Below are 19,457 nucleotides of genomic sequence, written 5' to 3'. Positions count from 1 at the left end.
CATTTGTTTTGATATATCAATGCTCTTGATGGAATAGATTCGAGTGTTATCAAAATTGCCCTATCATTCAATTTTCTTAATAACTCGGTAATTTGAAGAATTTTTATTATTCAACTTTTTCACTATAGGTTATGTAAGATTATTTCAGTATGGAAACAATAATGAAATTCAACTGAAATATTAATAGAGATTATTGTATTTGTATAATAATCGCTAAAATTTTCTAAACATTCCAATATTTCAAGTGTAATCTTTTATGTATCTGGCCACTGTTTGCTAAAATGATTTGAAATTGGATAATATTTTTTTTTTTGACGTTGGATAACGTCTTACGGCAACATACTGGGGTACAATTTCGAAAAACGAAAAATCGCTCGCGTCACGAAAAGTGGTTAGATTTTGACTGTTAATAACTTACTAACGCCCGGATAGATTTTCAAGATTCTTGCACCAATCGATTGGAAATCTTTCTACGAATCTACTCCAATAATGAAAATTATTGATTCTCATGACTAAACTATTGAAAAATTGAGAAATATCGAAGCATGTCTTATTTTTCATAGAAAAGCACATTTTTCTTGTGTATTCCTGACACAGACATCATTGCGCGATATCTTAGCCTCTTTCGTCATTCAAAGGGAAACGCCCCTTTCGGTCTTCTTCTTACTTCTCTCCATTATTTCGTGTTCAGTCGAAGCCAATCAAATTCCACTTCACGCGCACGACCGCATTTTAATTAAATCGTCTTCGGTAATCTTTTGGTGTGTTTCTGTCTAACAATGGAATGAAAACCCAGTTCGATCGATTGTGACTACCACCAACCGTCCTTTTCAGGACGACAATTTCATTTTGAAAGAGAGTTATGAGAATTTTACACCGTTAAGAGCGACATTACTGGTGAATGGATGTGATGAATTCATATTTCGGTCAGTCATTTGCATGCAATCTTTCATTAGCGTCAACATTAGTGCTTTTCGAGAATCACAGGGCCAAGAAATCAATTTCCCATCGTGCTCTTGCAGGGCAATCTTCGACATTGTGTGCATGAGAGATAAATTGGGGACGGCACTAGAATGAGGATTCCGGTTTGCCTCGCATTTAGCGATGATTGAATAATGCCGTTGTCGTCGTCGTCGCTAACCACATGCATGACAAAGCGATCAGTATAAACTTGTCGATTTGAAAGCTAAAACTTATCAGCAACAGCTTCATTGATGATTTGATTTGGTAAGAAATTGTCGATCGAAACCAAATAATCGCACAGAGAAGACTGCAAAAATGCTACCGCCGCCCGACGGGAACCTAAGTAAAACTTTGTTTGCCATTTCACTGGAAAACTAATCATCCGAAATTTCAATTGGCAATTAAATAAATAAATTAATTAATAATAATAGGTGAAATATCTCTAGCCGTAACTCTTTTACGTGGAATGCATTGTTGTGGCTCTGAAAAGGGCCGTTTTGCTTGTGTCCCAATTCAATTTAAACTCGTTCGTCACGGATACGACGAGCGAGCTAGAAGGCTTTCGGGATGATGGTCACACGCTTGGAGTGGATCGCGCACATGTTGGTAGCCTCAAAGATAGGCCTAGCTCGCTTCCTGCAGGGCCATGACGGCCAAGCTCTGTAATCGCAGATCGGTCTTGAAGTCCTGAGCGATTTCACGGACCAGGCGCTGGAAAAACAATTTGTGGATCAGCAGCTCCGTCGAATTCTGGTAGCGACGGATCTCACGCAGAGAGACCGTTCCTGGCTGATAGCGATACGGCTTCTTGACTCCTCCGGTGGCTGAGACGCTCTAGCGAGCGACTTTCGTGGGGCCGCTTCCACCAGTGGACTTACGGGCAGTCTGCTTGGTAGAGCCATCGTCGTAGTGTTCTCTGGGCGGATTGAAACAAATGAATGATTGAATGTGCGCGGCTGCCGGTCCCTTTTATGACCTTCTCTTGCGAGCGAGCGAGACGGACAGTGAACAGCGAGCGAGCAAGAAGAATTCATCCATAGCGTACCGCATAAAAGGAGCCGAGCCGGCGGCCAAGCATCAGTTTTATTACAATCGTTGCCGAAGATAGACCGGACTCGGAAAAGGAAGCGCCAAGCGTCATCGCAAGGTTTTGCGTGACAACATCAATTGCATCATCACAAAACCACCGCCGTCTGGCTCGCCGTGGTGACGTCAAGCGTACCTTCGGTCTCATCTACGAGAAAACCCGCGGTATGCTGAAGTCATCCAGAATTCTGTCGGCTACGCTCTGAAGTGGTAGGGCCGTACGCTGTACAGATTTTGAGGTTAAATCACCTCCATCACCGAAACCAGAATTCAAAACTAGCACTGAATCCATCAAACCTGAGCATGGAATGGCGATCGACGATATCCAAACCCAACCGTCCTTTTCAGGACGACAATTCAATTTTGAAAGAGTTTTGAAAATATTCCTACCATGAAGCGCAACAGTATTGGCAATTCTCACAGCAACAGAACTGTCGGTGAACTAAATAATAGTTACTCGATTCTCACAGTTCAATCGGCCCTTTTCAGGGCTAACAAATGTGTACTAAAGAGTTATTTGTGTTATATTTGCTAATGTGTTTACCACATTCTTGCTATTATTCATCTCTGATTAGTTATGAATAATTGACAAAACAATTTGAGAATGTTTCCAAAGACGCTACTGCAGTGCTGTCGGAATACAATATATTTTCTATTGTTAAGGAATGATTCAAATATTTTGAATTAATTGATACAAACTAACAATGATTAAGTTTATACTTAAAAATCAATTCTTCAATATAACGGACTAAGCTTCTGAATACATGTAAAGTGATTATTTTGTATTAACACAAATGTCTATAATAAATCAGAATTGACATGCAACAAATAGTGTGAAAATTAATTGGATTTTTAGCAGTAGAAAACTTTCATAAGTTCGTGACGGTCCCAAGCCAGGAAATAGAAGAGGCTAACGTTATCCAACGTCAACTTGGCGGTCGTATCTTGGAAACAACCTGTTACTTTTTTATGAAGGCACTCTGTGCTCGTGGCCACTACTGTGCCGAAATCAGTTGATCTGTAGCTTCTTCTTTACCGATACAGATCTATTTTCAACTTATCTAAGTTTACATCTTACTTTCACTCTCTCCTACTCTTTTACTCTCACACCGAGCAGGTAGGAGAGAGCTCTGCTGTTAGTGAGGCTAGCTGTCTGCGAAGAGGGTCAGTTTGTCTCAGTCACCATCTGATACTGACGGAGGATGGATGTGCTCCCCGAGGCACGGTACTCCGTGAGGCGTCTTCTGGTGGCTGGACAGGTTTTTTGTGGAGGGGCTGAGAATCGAACCCATGACCTTCCGCTTATGAAGCGAAAGCGTAACCTCAAGGCTACAGACCCCCCTTATTGGATAATATTAACGATGATTCATTTCGAACTAATATATTATCTTCATTGAAATCTATTTCCTAACAACGAATAATTAAAAAACAATCCTCTAATATAACAAAATGTTTGTTAAATATATTAGACCCTAACTCGACAGTAACAAGCTTCATCAATCCAATCAAAAAAAATTTTCACATTTTTTATAGTAAACTTGTTTTTTATGGTAAGAACAGCAAAAGAAATATAATTTAGCCTATATGAACCTGGAAACCAAAATCAATGAAAATGTTTATTTGAAACTTTTCCAAATTAATTTTGAGCGCTACTGTATATCAAACTGTTAGATTGGATTATTCTTACATTTACAGTAATTAATATCAAACTTTGTATTGAACTCCTCAATTCCATTTTTTTGTTTTAACCCAGTCACTAAGGAAAACAAATTAAAAAAATAAAGGGGGGGGGGGTGCTTGATATGCTACGTATTTTCCAGGGGGGAGTACCAGCAATTGTGACGAAATGCTACGAGGGGGAAGGGGGGTGTAAAAATCAGTGAAAAAATGCTACGTCATTTATGGACGGCCCCAAACATGGAATGTGGACACCAAAACAAATTTGGTTTTATTAGAATAGTATACCAATACTAAACCCATCCCGATTGCGCCTATGGCATGGAAAATACATTTTAAAATACATTAATGTAAATTCTGTTCTCTACCATCACAATAGATACTAAAAAAATATTTTTGTTAAATTTCCAATTAGCTTAATAATATAATATACGTACAAAATTGCCCCTTTCAGAGCCCCTCCTGGCTACACCACTGGTCCATCACCCGAAAGGCTTTGGGGTTTTTCATATTTCGACATGTAGAATCTAACAAAAATAATCCGGTTGAAAACCCCGTGTAACACCATCGTGACCTTCCCTTGTAAGGCGTATACGGGGTGATATACTGCGCTTCCTCCATCTGACGACCTAATTACTTTAGATTGTCGAACAAACACATTTTCGGTCCATCGAACATATTACCAAATTTTGTGTTCGACCTCGCTCTTTGGTTTTAGGAGATATACCCTGATGTAGCACTCGCAGACTACTCGCTCTCCGCAGTCTTGGCCTCCGAACCGCTAGCCACACGCTCAAAAAAGCGTTCTGGAAAACGTGAACTGTCAAAAATACACCATGAACTACCATCATTGGGCACAGATGCATGATCTAGTTCACGGTGTATTTTTGCTTGTTGACGAGTTCACGTCTGCTGTACACGTATACGAGAACGGATTTTTTTCTGTGCAGTTCCTTCGATGTGATGGCGCGTTCAAAACTGTCATTGCTCTTCATTGCAGCTAGTTTGCGGCAATTTCTCTTGTAATGACCAGGTTGCTTACAAAAGAAGCACTTAACCTTGTCACTGTTCACTTTTGCCTCGGGTTTGAGGACTTTTGCTTCTCGCACACCGAATCCACTCGGACCCGTTCGCTTATTACACGCATCGCGCAAACGAGCAACCACCAAGTCCATTGTTAAATCTTCCAGAGCACGCTACAAAACTCACGAACAATAGAGACAAACTGCGAACATCATAATCATCCACGGTAAAAAAATAAGCACGTTCGATTGAACGGATTGATAACATGACTTCAATTCAAAACACCAATCATCATGATATGAAGAGTTCCAACTTTGGATGTTCTCCACTGTCTTTAGCACTAGACTCTGAAGTAAAATGTCGTTGATTTTAAACATCATGTCTTTTGTATGGAGGCAATCATTGACAGCTCGTTGTAGAAAGTGATTTAGATCAATTTAACTCCTTTCAACAGATGCAATTTGTTCTCAAGGTGATATACAAGACTTGTACTCCGAAGGTGAAGGTTCAAATCTGGGTCATGCGGAAACGTTTATTTTCACTTTTTTAAATTTAAAATCAAAACGTGCAACGTTGAATTCAAATGCTATAACCAATATTTAAAAGAAGTGCAACTCTAAGCGCAGAACTATTGATAGCATCGTGCTTATTTTTACCGTGCCCGCAATTGCTCACTGAGATCAACACCCGCACTGTCAAGCCTTTCGAAAAGGTTCGCAATTTCTACAAGCTCCTTCTCTAGCTCACGATTTTTACCGAGGAACCTTGCCTGGGTACCAATCGTCGCCTTCTCGTGATATGTTTTATGATTCTTCTACATATCTTTCGCTATTGATTTGCAGGAGGATAAACTAGGTGTCCCGATGACTATTTTGTGGTTTGATGACTCGTTGGTTGTGACCAACCATAATAAAGTTCTAACGGTGTTTAGTTCTCTAGGTTTGGGCCCTGGGAAATATAAACAGCTTTTTCAATTCATCTACACTAGGATGCGGCTTATTTTTCGAAAGTTCACAAAATCAAAAATTCGTGTGCTTTTCTAAATTCAAACCACATAAGGTTTTCAAAAAAATAAGGAGCCTTCCTTAGCCGAGTGGTTAGAGTCCTTGGCTACAAAGCAAAGCCATGCTGAAGGTGTCTGGGTTCGATTCCCGATCGGTCCAGGATCTTTTCGTAATGGAAATTTCCTTGACTTCCCTGGACATAGAGTATAATCGTACCTGCCACACGATATACGAATGCGAAAATGTCAACTTTGGCATAGAAAGCTCTCAGTTAATAACTGTGGAAGTGCTCATAAGAACACTAAGCTGAGAAGTAGAAGAAGGTTTTCAAATTACTTTGAGGCTTCTCAAGTTTAGGTTTTGTCCAAATTTCTTTATAGTATTTTTCATGCAATCCTACATCGCCTTGGGCTAAACACATAGTGAGAAATCTCTAGAGTAATCAACAATGGATAATAAGGAAGGAATAAGGTATCCGTCCTATTTTTTGATTTTGTATAGAATTTTGACTTTAACTGGCCTTCTTGTTTACGACTTTCATTCAAGAGTGAAAGGGAGAGGTTTGTGCATGTTTGTGCAGATCCGCATGATGTAGGTAGGACCAACGCACAGTGCTCAAATCTCAATCGTATTATAGAGTTCAGAACCTAAATATTGTCGTATTTTGCTCTATGAAGTGTTTAAACTATTTATTATCTGCGGTACAATAGAGTGAAAAAGTTAATTTTAAAATCAAACATTCATTTTTAACTTAAATCTGAAGATCTTCGTTTGTCCAATAGGTTCCTAATTTTTTGATAAAGTCTGGTTTTTATTCAGAACACGATGGAGCGTGTTCTTGTTACTGCTTTGGCAGTTCCCGCTCAGAAAAAGGGTGTATCATATTTTAACTAACACTTTTAACAAATTCCACTAGAATCCATCGCCAACTTCACACCACCATCATCTGGTGATCGATTTTGTACAAGAAGGCCTGCAAGAGGCGCTAGTGCGAAATTTCAAACACGAAGAAATTCGATGCTGCGCCGCTGGTGGTGAGATTTGTAACATAGCCAATTTGAATTGCCTGTTAAATTAATGGTTTATAGGAATTTCGTCATTGTTACGGTTGTTTGAGTGTGCTTTCGATTATGGTTGACGTTTACTTTGTCGACAAAAACGACGCAGAGATTTCACTTTTTAACACTGGGGTTGTTCCTATTTGATATTTTGGAAGCAACACGGAAAATAAAATATACCCAAAACTCGATTTTCAACCAAAGGGTTTGACAAAATCTAAAAAAACGGAAAATATATATTGTTTGGTGCGAAACACACGAAACGCATTCGGCAATCGAGGAAACATGTGTTTCTGGCCTAAACTTAAGCATTTGGTACTAATATGGGACAGGGCTTCAAGACCCTATTATGCCTACTACATGGCACAATATTTTGGTTCTATACTTAAAAAAAAAATACTTCCGAAAATAATTCGGTAGATAGAAAAACCGATAAAAAATATAAATTTTTCTTGATGAAACCATTTATTTGGTTCAGCTTAATAAGCTTTCATCATCATCAATAATATCTGCAAAAAAGACGTTTTGATTGATAATACAGTCGCCTCTCCACATCTCAATACGAAGAGACCATCGAGATAGGGAGAGATTGAGACAAAGAACATTAATTTAATGAACACTAGACTGCAAATCACTCCGTTAAGGACTGTTCATTTTATAAAGTGGACACTTTGTTTATGCTATATCTTTTTTATTTATTGATAAAATCGTAATCGGTTTTCTGTGTATCTTTGACCTATTATTCTAAAATGCTATAAAAATATAAAATCTTTGAAAATGCTTTTGGTTGAAGAGCTAAATAGTTTTTCCAAAAACTCTTAAAAAAAGCTGTCCGTCAAAGTTTAACATTATTTTTCGCAAAACAAAAATCCTTATTTTTATGAACAAATTGTATGTTTGTATCCTTTACTATTCTACTAAAGGTAAAGCTTTAAAAATATCAATTATATTCCACCATTCTATGACATTAGGTAACTTTAGTGATTTACCCATTTATGGCCAAATTTGCTGATACACCATCCTTTCACTCCCAGCAAAAGAGAACAGTAAAAAGCGTGTTCAAAACTAGTTTGGATTACTAAAGAAACTATATTAGTATAAACGAAAGCTAAATCGTGAGATTAAACCACAGTCTTAAGTATAAATTTTACTGTTTATGGTAGTTTTACTAAAAAGTCTCATACTTTTAAAATCATGTACGCATATTTATCGATCTACAGCAAATTGTAAACAGTTTTCTCCGAATTTTTCAATTGGTAATCTCAGAATAACATATTTTGAAAATAATATGTGGAAAATAAAATCGATTTTATTACAGCAGTGTTGCCAATTTTGATGATTGGCAATGTACTTTGATAGGTCTTCTAAAAATAAAGCAATTGTGTTTCTGTTGTGCTTTGAATGTGACGTGGGGACTTACTAAGTAACTCTATGAAGGCGTAAGTTATTTTTCATATTAATACTATACTAGGACTTCCGTCAGGACGTACTTTTACACAAAAAATTCTACTCAAATAAATTCCCATCAAATTTAAAAAAAAATTTCTTTAAAAATATACGGGAAAATTGATTTTATTATATCTGTAAAATTGTTGCTCATAAAATAACTTGATTTTTTCCATCAGGCCTCTGATTGATGATGCTTTCGAAGAACAAGCCTTTTTTGAAAATAGAAAATATAAATTATCGAATTTTCCAGCCAATTTCTCACAATCATTGATTTTGATAACCTCAAAAAAACGACCGATCTAATCGTTGTTCCATATTCGTGTGAAATTTAATTATTTTGGAGAATTTTTATTATTACAACATTGTACAATACTAATCAAACGATGTGCAAAAAACCGATTGAAATTTCATTGATTAATAAGATACAGCATGCACAAGGTGTCCACTTTATAAAATGAATAGTCCTTACTATGAAAATAATAAACAAACTTCATTTCGAGTTTCCAAATTGTTCTGAATCACTTAAATCTGGTCTAGTAACCTTTGATAATGTTCATATCGTTTCATATGCAGCCATTCCATGAAAAACCGATCTAGTGGGTCACCGAATTTCGTGAGAAATTGATATTTTGTGCCTTATTCGAAACAAGGATACACGTGTTTTTGTTTTTTTTTTATTTGGGTGACCATTTTCAAAATAGGGTGATCAAATAATTTGCGATTATGCATTTTTTTTATTTAAAATAAAATTATAACTTTTGAACTGTTTTACCGATTTTCAATTTTCTTGGAAAAGCTTAAGATTTTGACTTTTCAAAAAACATGTTAAATTCTACAAAAATTGTTTTTTTTTTCATAAAAAAAAGCAATTATTTTCGTTTTTCGTGTTTTGAAGGCCTCGGGACCAAAGAAACTATTGCTGTTCTCATTTTTTGAAATTCAGTTTACGTTTACTGTCAAATTTTCAGCGATGTATGGTTTTTAATACATAGGAATAGAATTTTTATTTTTGAAAATTCATAACTTTTGAACAGCTCAACCGATTTCCAATCTTTTTTTATGGAATGAAAGCTTAAAATTTCAACTTTTCAGAAAAAAAATATAAAACTCTAAAAAAATTTTTGTACATGAGCAAATACATATAAAAGTTTCCTATAATACTAGAATTTTATTTATTTTTTATTTTTTTTTTTTACTAGAAATTACCGCAACAAAAGACACAACCGCAATAATGGCTAAATTACCCTACTGTAGAAATTCTCGGAAAAATCCCGGAAGAACTTAGAAGAAGAATTTGCAGATTTGTTTATTAAGGAATCACTGGAGAAATTCTAGGAAGATTTTTTCTAGTAGTTCTTGAAGGAATTCTTGAAGAGATTTTCAAAAGAATATCGGAAAATATCTTTCGGAGGATCCAAAAGAAATCAATGATTTTTTTTATGAAGTTTTATAAAGCAGAGAAGAGAAATTCGAAAAATTATAAACAACGGAGAAACTTTGTGCAAAAACAAACATGGAAGAATCTTTGGAAGGAATCCCTCCAATTACTAGTTGAAACCTTATGGAATCTTAAGAGAAGTTTTTGTATGGCAATTTGATCAGTTTCCTGAAAAAAAAATCCGTGAAGGAAAGTTAGAAAAAAAAACTCTTGAGAAATTTTAGAAAGTATTCCTTGATAACTGTCATCGTTTTAAAAAACCAGCAAGAACTCTGCTATGATTCTCAGAAGATCACTAAGTTCACCAGAAATCTACCGATTTTCCAAGGGTCAAAAAAAGGTCTTACCAAAACCATCACAAATGTTTTCCAGAAGAATTTAAATATTTCTTTAGACATTTTCAAGGATTTCACCGCAATACGCAAAGTTCTCAGCAAGAAATTTTCTATGGACACTCAGTAGAGACTGAAGAACTGGCAGTCAAAAAACACTGTAAGTGGCAGTCGAAAAACGCATATTCATCAAAAGATGTGCAATTAAGTTGGAAATAAAAGGTACAAAATTCGCAAATCAACTTTTTGATTCTCTTCGCGGAGAGAAATCGTCACGGACGGACTCCAGATGTCCACAGAACACTGGTTGGGTTGGGTTCTTCTTTCTGGGGTTACGTCTCAAATGGGACACAGAGCTTGCTGGGGAAGGAATGTTAGTGTGTCATGATTGTTGATTCTAGATACCGAGAATACCTCTGCATCTCCACAATAATCACGGGAAGGGTGTTTATTGGTGAAAGAGGAAAGAGATCTTGTAGTCACCTTCGATCGGTGTGCGATCTATGGATAAGGAGGCAAAATACGATGCTTACCTCAAACTAGTTTTGCATTTTTGGGTCGCGATGAAAATATATTTGTAGATATTGGTAAAAGATTAAATAATTATGTCGACGTTTATAAAGGTTATTTTTAAAAAAAAGGACGAAAAAAGATACCGTCAAACGGGGCTTCTTTTGACATTATTTCCACATTCTCCAACTTTGAGGATTTGTAATTCTTAGAATTATGGATAGATGTTGATAATTTTTGCCTATATTTAAGTTGTATATGAACGTAACAAATGTGCAAAATATGAGGCAAAAGTGTGTCCTTCAAGACAAAAAAGGGGCTACTTTGGACATTTTTACAATTTGCTAATGAAATGATTTTAAATTATAACTTTCAAACTGATTCAATAAATTATCGTCCACTGTGATGGTATGGAACGTTTTTCATTGATAAACTTAATGTAGAAAATTGCAAAGCTAGAATCAATTACACCATATATAACAAATTTCTACGAAACATGCCATTCACTATTCTCAGTTTGCAGTATGAAACATAAATTTTCAACTTCCTCTTAAATGGAACTATCAGTTACGAGCAGTGTTGGAAAACTCGTGCTCACGAGTAAAAAAATACTCACTCTCGTACTCGTTTGCGAGTAATACTCACGCTGTGAGTCACTCATTCCTTACTCTAACTCACGCGAGAGTATGACGTCATAACTCACTGCGAGTATTACTCACGTAAAGAGTAATACTCGCAGTGAGTATGACGTCATTACTCTCGGTGACTGAGCAAGTTACTCTTTGTGAGTATGGTGAGTAACCAATTTGCATAGCAAAATAAGATTGTACATAAGTATGTTCTATACTAGGTGGAAGACTGTAAATGTAAATAATTTAAAGTGTTTACAGCTGTTGTCGACTTCAGTGTGTATTGTGATATGCAGTTTTATAGTATGGTTGTTTAAACTATACCGAATTCAGACCCAGTTTTTCAAAATGGATAAACAAGTTATAATGGCGAAAGTCCGGTTGTGTTCAAATACTTTCCAGGCCAATTTATTTCGTTTAGTGGCATAAAATAAATACTGTAACTTTTTCTGAACGCGTTTATGCTATTGATATTCAAAGTTGAATTGAAATATTAGTAAAAATGGAATGAGGTACCGTGGGGCAAGTGGGTAATGGAAATCGTATAGTTGAGATTCTTCAAATTCTAAAGACTTTAAATTGAAATAAATGAGGTCGTCTTTATTTTTTAACTTAACTCCCACCAAATATAAACAGTATGCTAAAATTGATTTTTATGTAAAAATGAAAAAAATACAGAAAAAGCTCAGACAAAATGTTACTTTTCACTTGCTTCACAAGTTTTTGAACAATAAATTGAAATTTAGTTATATTCACGATTTCTATTAACTTCAACATTAGTTAAGGCGTCTTGTTCCTTAGGTAAGTAACATGTAAACAAAGAAAATTTTATTCTTGTCAATTCAATTTTCTCCTGTTCAGTTTCGGCTCTGTACTCAGATACGTTTTGTCGAGTCTCTGTCTCAGGTTTTTATTATTGCAGTAGTGCTGCATATCGTAAAGTAGAGAATAAAAAAAATAGTCAATTGGCAAATAAATCAAGCTCATAGTTGATAAATGTGGAAATGCTCATATCATAAGTACACAAAGCTAAAAGCAGAATCTGGCCCAGTAGAGGTGTAACGTTAGAAGAAAAGAGCATTTACGATGCAACGTGCGCAGCGAAACACCAAACATAAATTACAGCTTGTGTTAAGAATTCATATTATAATAACGTTTTGCGTGCAACAAATAGTTTTCAGAATAAAATTTTCATGTTATCATTTGAATAAGGACACCCCAAGAATAGCCTTACTTATTACTTATTATTTATTTGAGCCATTCGTAAGCTTTTAGAATATTTACAATATTTCAAGTGAGTAAAATTACTCACGAGTGAGTAAATGTTAGTCGAAAACTCACTCACGAGTATGAGCTGTACAACTGAAACTCACGACTGAGTATACTCACGCGAGAGTTCAAGCTGTACAACTCATACTCGCGATTGAGTTTGCAGTTTTCAGTGAGTACTCACGAGTTTCCCAACACTGGTTACGAGTGCTCGATTTTCAAGTTGACATAAAAGAACGACGAAACTACTAGGTACTGCGATGATAAATGAGTTATGTACAAAAACTCTTTTTTTTTCTATTCTTACTGTTATATGAACGATATGTTGAAGGATCACATTAATACCGGTAACTAATTTATTATCAGTAAGTAATTTCCATTAAAAACGCAATCTATGAAGTAAAGTTTAGCATGATCGTAAAGAAGTAAGTTTACTTTTGTAATATGCTTTTAGCTTCTTAGTAGTTTAGAGCTGGCTTAAGTGTAGTTTAATTTAGGCATTTGAAGGATGCAACTATTCTGTACTACAAATTCATGTAAAATATGACGAAAAATAGTTTTTTAGATATTATGTTGTGAATTTGGCATTGGTACGTATTGAAATATATGTGTTTTATGTCTATTCACTTTTACAAACATTTATTTTATTTTATTTTTATGTTGTAAAATACACAAACCAAAACATTATAATAAAATAAAAGTCGCAAAAATAAGACCTTTCATCAATTATTTTAATAAAACAACAATTTTAAGCAAAACAAATCACAAGATTTTCATGAAACATGACGATTCGATAGTTTTGTGATGCTCCCAATAAGTTTCCAAGACATGGGTAAAATTCAAACAATGTTTGTATAGCCAATGTTTTATACATTGTGAATATTTATTCGGGCTTTTTTTACATGTTTTCTTGTATATCCTGTTATTGTTGATGTTGTTCCAAGAAAAAATCATGCCTAGTGGTAGAGCATATATTGGTTAATAAAAGTGCAGAAGACACAAAATTGCTCAGATTAATATTTACGCTGCTAATAAATACAAAAGGTGAGTGTCCAAAGTAGCCCCTGGAATCAAAAGTAGCCCCGTCCGACGGTATGTGTATATTAAAATTATATGAAACAGAAATGAGGGTTTATGTCGACACTTTTAGATACGAACCATCCATAATTTCTTTGAAGATTATATAAACGTAGCGTTGCCTTCACGATTGACCTTAATTCCGTCGCTCACTAGTACCGGGTCGAAAATAGATTCTTTTCCTCTACTGTGTTGATAACTGTGGAATTGCTCAAAAGAACACTAGGCTGAGGACATAATGAAAAGAAGAAGAAGAGAGTGTTACTTCGGAAGGAAAACTTCCGTTACTAATTGCTTGTTTGCAAATTGAACGAACAAGCCGCTATCTATTTCAACACAAAATAATTGTCGGCTTATATCAAGCGCCCATTGACTCTTGATTAATTGTTTATGCTCCGTAATTTTCCACCAATTCTCGAATCTAATCCTACTTAATTATTTCCTTCCACAGCTTCTTCGCCTACTACGGTTTGGATGTGATTTGTTTCTTCCTGGCCGCTGCCTATCTCCTTCGACTGATGGTGCGACGAGTGCTGAAGCCCCAAATCATTCAACTTACTAAGGAGAAGATTCACTAGCACCCCGAAAATGGACGACCTCCCAGGAAAAAACAGAGAAGTGGAAAAATCGCGCAAACGCTTACACCAAAATATCAGTCGGCAATGTAAATGTGACCCACAGACAGTGAGATGATGTAGGACAGTGAAAAATCGTTCCAACAAAAGAAAAAAAAATACAAAAAGATTTCTCCCCCACGTAACTCCTAACGATTGTCAAATCCAACATTTGGCAGACCAAATCCTCAAGATAAACGATTCCACGAACGATGATCTGCTCACCCTCAGTGCAAATACAAATTAAACAACAGGTAAACGATAAAAAAATTCCAACCGAAACATTTTGATATTGCCAAACCCCGGATTCGCGAATCAAAATGCTACAGCGCCACAGTGGGGCGAAATCCGACACACAATCGCATTTATTTCGTGTCACCAGATTCAAAAGGTGTAAGCAGACTTTTTTATGTCAAAAACTGGGGAATCGGATGGCGCAATTATTATCCATCGTATGCCACTACAAGTGCGCCATTTACCATGTTCTCTCCTTTTTGTAAGAAAATTTGAGTTATTCCCGATATAAAATACAAATCTCGATGCCGATATAAATTAATGACTTACAGTCGACTCTCCACATCTCGATGTTCTACATCTCGATATCTCTCCCTATGTCGATGGTTTCATAGGTCCCTTCAGTCTGCATACATTTTCTCTCTCCATATCTGGATATCCTCCTTATCTCGATATCTCACTATCTCGATGTGTTTCTGTTGATTTTTTGTTCTCGATTCTCTCTCCGCATGTCGATATGACCAATATCGAAGGTTACTAGACCAAAGTTTTGGGATTCAAAACAAATCAGGAGCGCAAAATGACGTCTGTTTGTGTATTACTTTCTTGGCAACGGAGTGTTTTTCAATCTAGTATTCATCAAAAATTTGTTCTTTGTCTCGATCTCTCCCTACCTCGATGGTCCCTTCGATATCGAGATGTGGAGAGGCGACTGCATTATAAACAGAGTTGGGAATGGTAATAGAAGTAGGCTTGAGTTTTTGCGAAAATCACGTGGCTCTTCTAATACAGTAGTTCAAAATTGTGAATCTCATCAATTAGCTTATGTTGGGTACATGAATTCTCTAAAACAGTAGTGTCATTGAAGGCTGCGGCATGCGGGAAATGCAGCGGGAAATAGAACATTTTTCTACAGTAGTTTTGGGCTGCTCTTAGCAACGGGTGTTTTGCTATTTTCAAGGCATTTTGCCTACAGCAGCAAAAGGCGTGAGTTTCACTGGCTCCGCTGACTGTGATTTGCTGCGCTTGCCTACTGTAGTGTGAATTTCAGAACTTTTCCCAACTCTGATTATAAACTAGTTAACCCGGCCCAGTAGGATCTGCAGTAGGCTTTGAAAAAATCCTAATGCAAAATGTCAAAATACCTGAAATTGAAAAGAAAAAACAAGAGGAGAACAATATAATATGAGGAACTTGCAGCGGCACACTGCGCATGAAAACAGCGTCATTCGATTTTCCACAGATTTTACATAAAAAGGATTACTTTAACCATTTGAATCTCGGTGGCACGAAACAAGCGCAATGAAGAGTCGAATTCTTCCCACTATGCAAAACGGAAGGCAAAGCACTAAAGTCAGTCCCAGTCGACCGGTGGAGGGCTTCCCACCAGAATTAGTCCTTCCCGGAATGCCAATTCACCGACGACAGGTAGGATTTTTTATGTAGATATCTTCCAACCAAACGACCGACGATACCGTTAAAAGCTCCAAGAGCGATTGTGTTTAAGTCATGAAATTTCAAACACGCGAATAAAATTTTGCTCAAGCTTCGCTTTCAACGTAGCTCAACAATGTGATAACTGACTGGCTCGAAAGCGTGACCGACGAGAACGAAAATGTGAGAGTGCAGTAAGAGCAAATTATGGTTTCATATTTTTTTAAACACGGTTAACAACCTCATCCCTCGTTTTGGGCGGAGGGTTTTAAGATTTGCTTTCTTTTACAACAGTTAGAAAATGAGGGTGTAACATATTTTTTTTAGCCACTAGAAGATGAAAGAGGGTAGGATAGGTATCCTTTAATTTATTTATCCCTACAATATGATGGAACGAAATGATTTCGCATCGTGACCGTGGCTACTGTAAGACAGTTTTACCAGTTGGGAAGCGATGATAACGAAGTCAGGAAACAGTGTAAGATGTTTTAATTAGATTTAAGTGTATTGTAATTGAAGTTTGTACAGATAGATTGTAATGAGGTCTGAAAGTAGGATCGCTGTAAATATTAGAATAAACGATGAATAACAAACTTTAATGCGTTTGAAATTTATACGATTCACATTTTCCTACTATATTTGATAATATCATTATTATTACTTTTTATTTGGTTTTACATCATTTAGCTTGATTGAACTTCGCCAACAATATTTCGCCAATTCACTCGGTTCATGGCCGCTTCACTCCGTCCAGGTTCTGGTGCACCAGATCAATCCGCCCCACGCCTTCTTGTTCCGACCGGATTCGTGGCGAACACCATCTGGCTGTTGTACGGCATTGTTGCAACATGCCCTCCCCAGCGTATCCCTCCAGCTAGTCACCTTCAGGATACCGCCACACGCCGTTCTCCTGCACGCCGCCGAAGGTTGTCCTTAGCACTCGTCGTTCGAAAACCCATGAGCTTGCAAGTCCTCCTCGAGCATAGTCCATGTCTTATGCCCGTAGAGGACTACCGGTCTTATGAGCGTTTTGTATATCGTGCATTTGGCGCGGGGGTGAATCTTTTTTGACCGCCGTTTCTTCTGGAGCCCATAGTAGGCACGACTTCCACTGATGATGCGCCTTCGTATTTGCCGACGAACATTGTTGTCAGCCACCAACAACGATTCGAGGTAGACGAACTCGTCCACCACCTCGAAGGTATCCTCGTCTATCGTGACACTGCTTCCTAGGCGGGCCTTGTCATGCTCAGTTCCGCCAACCAGCATGTACTTTGTTTTCGACGCATTCACCATTAGCCCGACTCTTGTTGCTTCGCGTTTCAGGTGGGTGAACAAATCTGCCACCGTTTCAAATTTTCTCCCAATAATATCCAAGTCGTCCGCGAAGCAAACAAATTGTCCGGATCTCGTGCCTCGACTGTCAAGTCCGGCTCTCCGTATGACACCTTCATGTACAATATCGAACAACAGGCACGAAAGTCCATCACCTTGTCGTAGTCTCCACCGAGACTCGAACGAACTGGAGTATTCGCCCGAGATCTTCACGCAGTTTTGCACACCGTCCATCGTTGCTCTGATCAATCTTGTGAGCTTCCCGGGAAAGCTGTTCTCGTCCATAATTTTCCATAGCTCTACACGTTGAATACTGTAGTATGCTGCCTTGAAATCGATAAACAGATGGTGCGTAAGGACCTGGTACTCACGGCATTTCTGGAGGGTTTTCCGTACGGAGAAGATCTGGTCCGTTGTCGAGCGGCCGTCGGTGAAACCGGCTTGATAACTTCCCACGAACTCGTTTGCTATAAGTGACAGACGTAGGAAGAGAATCTGGGATAGCACTTTGTAGGCGGCGTCTAGGATAGTGATTATACGATAATTTTCACACTCCAGTTTGTCGCCCTTCTTGTAGATACTAGTTAGGGCATATAACGCCTTGCTTCTTCTCCTCCGGTATAGCTGTTCCGTTTCCCAGATTCTGACTATCAGCAGACAAGCGGCCAACCTGACCAGGCCCATCTGTGCCTGTGTTCTCTGCGCCATTCATGTGTTCATCGTAGTGCTGCTTCCACCTTTCAATCACCTCGCGTCTGTCCGTCAAGATGCTCCCATCCTTATCCCGACACATTTCAGCTAGCGGCACGAAGCCTTTGCGGGAGCTTCTGTGTTGAGCTTCTGATAGAACTTCCGCGTTTCTTGAGAACGGTACAGCAACTCTATCTCTTGGCGTTCCACCTCCTCCAGGCGGTGCTTTTTGTCCAGAAATAGGCGGCTTTGCTGTTTCCGCTTCAGTCTCCCAAGCAGCACATATTGTTACAAGTAGCTTACAGAAACGGCTACTTGACATATCCAATAGTTACAATATGATACATTTGCAACATGGAAAAATACTGCTATGTAACCGAAAAAGCGCAAAAAGTCGAGCCTTATGTAACTTGTTTGTTCGTTACATAAGAAGTTAACAAGCGACTGCTATGTAATTTGTTGATTACGCATGGGTTTTCCTGCGACAAAATAAATGAAACGGCGTTGAAGTTGTTGTTACTTTCTGACAGTTTTGGAACCGAACAACCATTTAAGAATTGAATAGGTCGTATGAATAAAACCGAGTACTTGCTCATGCTCAACCCGATTTCAGCAAAGTAAAGTCTCTGAGCATTTACTCAAAACCATATGAATAAAACGATACTTTACTCAGAGTAAGTTCGAAATTCGAACATAGCTTTTACTCTGTCAAAATGTTTGTTTTGTTTTGGCTCGATTGTTACTTATGCTAAAAGTAATCCAGCGATACAAAACCGTGAGAACAGAAGTGCCTTTGCGGAGGATGTTAACCGTGTTTTGTCGTTTGTTGCCGCCTAATGGAGGCACACAACTTGGTTAAACTAAACAGTCAGCATCACGTCTGCCGGAAATGCGTCGATAAGTACATGAATTTCTGATCCTGTGTCGTCTGCAGCGGTAATAATTTGATTATTTTCCCGCACAGCCCTCATCGTTGGATAGATAGCTACGAGAGAGCAGGTGACCGTGCTCAAGTACAAACCTGAGCTCACCAAAGGACAACATCGATCGGAGTCCCTACGTGTTGATCCGCGTCAGAATCTGAACCGGCAGAATTTCGTCAGCAGCAACAATATTGATTCCGCTGGGCAAAATACTCAAGGTAAAGCCACGAAGGACAGAATGAACTGGCGAAAACTTTCGCGGACAATTTGGCTGTCATAAGCGAGTTCTACACGCCATAGACGACCGGATTAGTAATCAGTAGAGGAGAAGCCATAGGACAAGGCACCGGCATTGCTCAAACGGAGATGCTGTCGGTTTGAAATGCCACAGCCACCCTCGGTAACATCGTAACCAGAGTGGAATAGAGGGCACGCATTCCCCATCTACCATGGCCAGTGAAAAAATAAATGAATTATGTATGCTACTTAATTGAATGCTTAGATTTTTAAATACTTTCCCAAATACCAATGTTGATGGCAAGGGGAAATTCCCGGAAAATTTATGAAGTTCAACAAAAATCCTAACTGCCTAAAATAACAAGAGCCTTCCCATTACAGTGAAACCTCCATGAGTCGATGTTCAATGACTCGATATTGACCCATGCAACCATTCTAAGACCAGAATTTCATGATTACTATGATGGTCACCGGG

At 37.8% G+C, this 19,457-nt stretch overlaps 1 protein-coding gene and 1 long non-coding RNA gene across 2 annotated transcripts in view; both read left to right on the top strand.

Moving 5' to 3' along the window:
• LOC5566412 (2-hydroxyacylsphingosine 1-beta-galactosyltransferase) overlaps window positions 1–14,670 on the top strand; it is a 331,598-nt gene extending 316,928 nt beyond the window's left edge. The window contains exon 8 of the mRNA XM_021850614.1: window positions 13,967–14,670. Coding sequence (XP_021706306.1) covers window positions 13,967–14,093 — 127 coding nt within the window. The 3' untranslated portion in view covers window positions 14,094–14,670. The remainder of the gene's footprint in view (window positions 1–13,966) is intronic.
• Window positions 14,671–18,405: 3,735 nt separating this feature from the next.
• LOC110679195 lies at window positions 18,406–19,235 on the top strand. The gene is made up of 2 exons (XR_002502297.1): window positions 18,406–18,723; window positions 18,787–19,235. It is a non-coding gene; the product is annotated as an uncharacterized LOC110679195 (long non-coding RNA).
• Window positions 19,236–19,457: the final 222 nt, after the last annotated feature.

Source organism: Aedes aegypti, chromosome 3 (genome assembly GCF_002204515.2).
Source record: "Aedes aegypti strain LVP_AGWG chromosome 3, AaegL5.0 Primary Assembly, whole genome shotgun sequence".
In the NCBI taxonomy this organism is placed as follows: Eukaryota; Metazoa; Arthropoda; class Insecta; order Diptera; family Culicidae; genus Aedes; species Aedes aegypti.
This window is presented reverse-complemented; position numbering and strand designations above follow the sequence as displayed.